The sequence below is a fragment of the Lupinus angustifolius genome, unplaced genomic scaffold, assembly GCF_001865875.1.
Source record: "Lupinus angustifolius cultivar Tanjil unplaced genomic scaffold, LupAngTanjil_v1.0 Scaffold_290_13, whole genome shotgun sequence".
NCBI classification, from domain to species: Eukaryota; Viridiplantae; Streptophyta; class Magnoliopsida; order Fabales; family Fabaceae; genus Lupinus; species Lupinus angustifolius.
In genome coordinates, this window is record NW_017727619.1 from 11570 (window position 1) to 16925 (window position 5356).

Consider the following 5356-nt stretch of genomic DNA (forward strand, 5'->3'; position numbering starts at 1 on the left):
TAAGAGATGCATCATGTACTGACAGTCCATTATATATTAATCTCATCCTTGTAAATAGTCTATGCCATTATTATTATTATTAGTAGTAAAATTATTTATAAATTAATTTTGTAAGAATATATTATATATATTGTTACTCTAAAAGGAATTTGTTTTATCATTGATCTCATATTTAGGTTACTAAAATGGCTTGGCCCATTTTGATAATAAGTTTAACATGATTGGATGGGCTTTTCTGGCAAAAAAAGTAGTTGAATTCAATGTTACTTAATTACTAAATTCCCATCCTCCATTTATGTCCACCAATTTATGGACCATACTTTTGTATAGTCTTAATCCAAAGTTCAAGGTTGTATTATTTTGACTTTTGGGACCCAAATATCATTCAATTATTGCATCAATTAAGAAATTCTGGTACAACCTTAGTGTATGTAACTTAGATGTAGTTTATCAATTATATTATTTCCTTATGCTATTACGTAGCTCAATGGAACACATTAGTAAATTGTGGACAGTTATAATTATTGTGATTGTGATCATTGTAGATGTTACAAAGTAGATTGCAACGATTGCGATATGAATTATTTCATGATTAATTTTATTTTTAAAATTTGACACAGTCTGATGCATCTTGATACGACCCAAATGTGATTGCATTATGGCCCAATGTGGCTGCATTACTATGATTCGGACTATAATTGTAGTGTGATGCAATTGTGGTGGTCACCATAACCATAATATTATGGTCGTACCACATAATGCGGTCCGTCACATGATTGAAGTAAGAAAGCAAGTGATTCCATGGACTAAGTCCTAATTGGCATGCCATACTTTCTAGACTAACAAGTGATTGCCAAAATCAACCCTACTATCTTCTAAGTTTATTCTCTATCATTTGTTGAATTGAATCCATGTTAGAAGAAAAGTTTTGTGAAAAATCAGATAAAAACTCTTGAGTTAAGTGGAAATAAGAAGAATCTTGTAAGATGGCACAGCCTGTAGTGACTTTCATTGTGGATAGACTTGGTGATTTGCTAATTCAAGAAGCAGTGTTCTTAAATGGGGTGAAAGACAAAGTGCTACAACTTCAAACAGAATTGAGAAGGATGCAGTCTTACTTACAAGATGCAGATAGAAAGCAAGAAGAAGATGTAAGCCTCCGAAACCGGATATCCGAAATCAGAGAAGCAGCTTATGATTCTGAAGATGTCATTGAAGCATATGCACTCAGAAGTTCCACAAGAGGAAACTTAAGTGGTGTCATAAACCTCATCAAAAGGTATGCTTTAATCATCAAAAGTTTAATAGAAATTCATCAAGTTGGTTCTCATGTTGATGATATAATAGCTAGGATAACTAGTCTTACACAAAGTCTTGAAATTTATGGTATAAGACCTGAAAGAGGAGAAGCCTCAAATTCTGTGAATGGTAGGCAAAGAGCTTTGAGAAGGTCTTATTCTCATATTATTGAAGAGGATATAATTGGTGTTGAAAATGATGTCAAGATTTTGGAGTCATTTTTGGTGAATCCTAACAAAGGTTATAGGGTAGTGTCCATTTGTGGAATGGGTGGTTTAGGAAAAACAACATTGGCAAAAAAGTTGTATCATTGTAATGATGTGAAAAACCATTTTGAAAGCTTAGCTTGGGCTTATATATCACAGCATTGTCAAGCAAGGGATGTTTGGGAAGGGATTTTGTTTAAGCTGATTTCTCCTTCTAAAGAGTTAAGAGAAGAAATTGTTAATATGAGAGATGATGAAGTTGCGAAGATGCTTTACCAAGTTCAAGTTGAGAAAAGATGCTTAGTTGTTCTTGATGATATATGGAGTGCAGATACATGGAACAATCTGAGTCCTGCTTTTCCAAATGGAAGATCACTATCAGTAGTTGGTAGCAAAATGTTGATAACAACTCGAAACAAAGACGTTGCGTTGCATATGGATCCTACTTGTTTTGTTCATCTACCAAGCTGTTTAAATGAAGATGATAGCTGGGAATTGTTCCAAAAGAAGGCATTTCCAAAAACTGATGATCCAGGTAAATATATTTTCATTGTCCCGAAAGAGTGCATTATGCAGATATTTACCATTTTGATTAACATGCTAGTTTCAATCTTGTGTCGGAAGTTCCATATGGTTTGCAACTATTCTCGGGTGTAGTTTATATACCGGTTTGGTAACTCTACTGAACACTAATTAATAGTGCGTTAAATTGTGGTTACAATGGCGATTCTGAAGTCTTACCAATTAGTTTTATCATTAAAGTTGACATTTTTTCGGAAAGATTGGGAATGGATTCTTTGATAGTTATTCGAGTTTAACTTACTATTATGCATTGCTATCTTCCTTTCACAGACTTCAAAATTAGCACAGAGATGGAGAGGTTGGGAAGGGAAATGGTTGGAAGATGTGCAGGTTTACCATTGGCCATCATTGTACTTGGAGGATTGTTAGCAACAAAGCCTACACTCTACGAATGGGACACGATTCGCCAGAACATCAATTCATACTTGAGGAGAGCAAAAGGGCTCCAACAACTCTTAGCGGTGTCCGAAGTTCTGGCTTTGAGCTATTATGAATTGCCATACCAGTTGAAACCATGCTTCCTACATTTAGCTCATTTTCCCGAAAACTTAGAGATACCAACTCGGAAATTGATAAGAATATGGGTGGCAGAAGGTATCATATCATTGGTTCATAATGAAGGAGAAGGCGAGGAGGCTCTCGAGGATGTCGCACAACGTTACTTGACAGAGCTGGTAGAGAGGTGCATGATTCAGGTGGTCGAAAAGAGTTCAACAGGAAGGATTAGAAGTGTCCAAATGCATAACCTCATGAGGGACTTATGTGTGTCTAAGGCAAAACAAGAGAACTTTCTTGAGATGATTAGTTCTTGGAACAATGCGTATGAATCAGCGGGGTGTTCGAGTTTACCTACAGCCTCGAGAGCAACAAGGCTGACTGGTAAGGTTCGCAGGGTCGCCTTGCATCTCAATCAAGATATTGATAGGTTCTTCCCTTCTCACTTAAGAAGCCATCACCATTTAAGGTCTCTCCTTTGCTTCCATGATGAAAAGACAGCTAGGCTAAGTGAATGGGGATCAATGAAGTCATTTTTCAACAAATGCCGGTTACTCAGAGTCTTGAACTTAGAAGGAATACAGTGCCAGCAAGGGAAGTTGCCGAAAGAAATAGGCTTCTTGATCCACCTAAGGTTTCTAAGTCTAAGAAACACAAAAATTGATGAGTTGCCCCCATCAATAGGCAATTTGAGATGCTTGCAGACCCTGGATCTCCTAACCGGAAACTCAACCGTGCAAATACCGAATGTTATAGAGAAGATGGACAAGTTGAGACATTTATATCTTCCCGAGTCGTGCGGCGATAGCGCTGAAAAATGGGTATTAACCAAGCTGAAAAATCTGCAGACCCTGGTTAACTTCCCTTCAGAGAAATGTGATGTAAGAGATCTCATGAACTTGACAAGTTTAAGAAAACTGGTCATAGATGATCCTAATTTTGGTGACATCTTCAAGTCTCTAAATGTGACATTTAACCAGCTCGAGTCATTGTTATTTGTTAGTTCCGAAGATACATCGATTCCGCACATAGCCGCAGGATGTCCTAATCTTTACAAGCTGAAGATAGAAGGGCCTATAATGAATTTTCCAGAACCACACCAAATTTCTTCCAAGCTAGCCAAGCTTAAGTTGCAAGGTTCTGGACTTGTTATAGACCCAATGACAACATTGGAGAAACTACCAAATTTAAGGTTGCTTGATTTACAACTTGATTCATTTGTTGGAAAACAACTAGTTTGTTCCAACAAAGGTTTCCCTCAACTTAAGTCACTACATGTTTGTGACTTAACCAATCTTGAAGAGTGGAAGTTAGATAAAGGAGCAATGCCAAGTCTTATAAAACTAGAGATATCAAATTGCACTAAGCTTAAGATGGTTCCAGAGGGGTTAAGATTTGTGAATACTCTTCAGGATTTGGAAATAAGATCAATGTTTGGAGCATTCAAAAGTAAACTTGAGAAAGGAGGAGATGATCATTACAAAGTTCAACATGTTCCAACTATGGTATTTCATTATTGTGACTATTAATTTGGAATGCAAATTTCAAATGCAAATCATAATCTGATAGAAATCTTCTCTGAGTGAGATGGAAACAATGATTTTATTTTATCTTCTAACAGATTGCAGATTAGCATTACTATTTAGCCTTCATTGTTTCTATATAGAAATTCAGTCTTGGTGCTTTTTTGTTTGTTTGTGGGTCCGCACCGGATCATCATTTATCGGAGACTAATCTCTTTCGAGGCATAGAGATGATCAAACTAGTTCATTATTAGAGTTTCTTTTGGTGTGTACCTATGTAATGGTGGTTCTATGTTAATCCATGTACTATTTGCTATATTAAGTCTTTGGTTTTATAATTTTCCTCTAAATTATTTAGAGGATGTATAAAATCTATACATTACTTTATTACTATATGTATTACTTTTATATCTAAGAAAGACAATTAATTAATATATGGGTGGGAGGAATGATATAATAATATTGTAAAAATTGATACAGTTAGTTAATGCGTACATTTATTGTTTTTAAAAGTCAAAGATAATTAAATATAAATGATGCAAGATATATCGATGATGTAAAAAATCTTACATTGTGAGTACTTAATTTCACATGTATGATTTCTGATTTTTTTCTATTCCACTAAACACATGTAAGTCAATTTCTAAACTCCATTTTTCTTTCTGTGTTAAAAGAATTGTGAATGCGAAGATATTGCAAGGATGATAACTTCTATGTATTTTATTTGGTTGATTTTGAGAGGTACAAGACATGGCTTTAAATACAAAGAGGATGATTAACTTGAGGAACAAGTTAACTCGAACTAATTCATAATTGAATTACCTAAGTATTAATAAGCACATGTCAAAATACAATCAATTAATCATATGTTAATGATGAGTACTATGCTAAATGAACCATTCTCCTAAAATGCCCTTTGCCCAAGGTTGCTTGTTCAATGATGCGCAAAATCCAGATTCTTGGTGGGTTTCTGATGCATCAAGTCATTGGCCACTAATGCGCCAATGCTTGGTTTCTGATGTGCCACTGATGCACTCCTGATGTGCCAAGCTCACATGATCCTCAGTCAGCTCAACAATCCTAACTTAGTCATCTGATGCAGAATTCTCGGTAAGCTCAGCAATCTTGGCACGGTCATTCTGATGCACATGACTTATCTGTCTAATGCAGGCTTGACATGGTCAAGACTTCATGCATTATGAATGGTGCAACCTGTATGGGTTAGTATGGGCAATTTAGAGTTAAGTTCAT

At 35.6% G+C, this 5356-nt stretch overlaps 1 protein-coding gene across 1 annotated transcript; it reads left to right on the forward strand.

The window, feature by feature from the left end:
* The first annotated feature begins 841 nt into the window (after positions 1-841).
* Positions 842-4424, forward strand: LOC109340954 (putative disease resistance protein At1g50180). Its single transcript, XM_019578727.1, has 3 exons — positions 842-2040; positions 2358-4156; positions 4349-4424. Exons 1-2 carry the CDS (start codon positions 987-989, stop codon positions 4109-4111), a joined length of 2808 nt encoding a protein of 935 aa, XP_019434272.1. The 5' UTR covers positions 842-986; the 3' UTR covers positions 4112-4156; positions 4349-4424.
* Positions 4425-5356: the final 932 nt, after the last annotated feature.

Coding starts and splice junctions, on each gene's coding strand:
- LOC109340954 (XM_019578727.1), top strand. CDS start 987: ATGGCACAGCCTGTAGTGACTTTCATTGTGGATAGACTTGGTGATTTG. Junction 2,041..2,357: donor TCCAAAAACTGATGATCCAG/GTAAATATATTT, acceptor TTCCTTTCACAG/ACTTCAAAATTAGCACAGAG.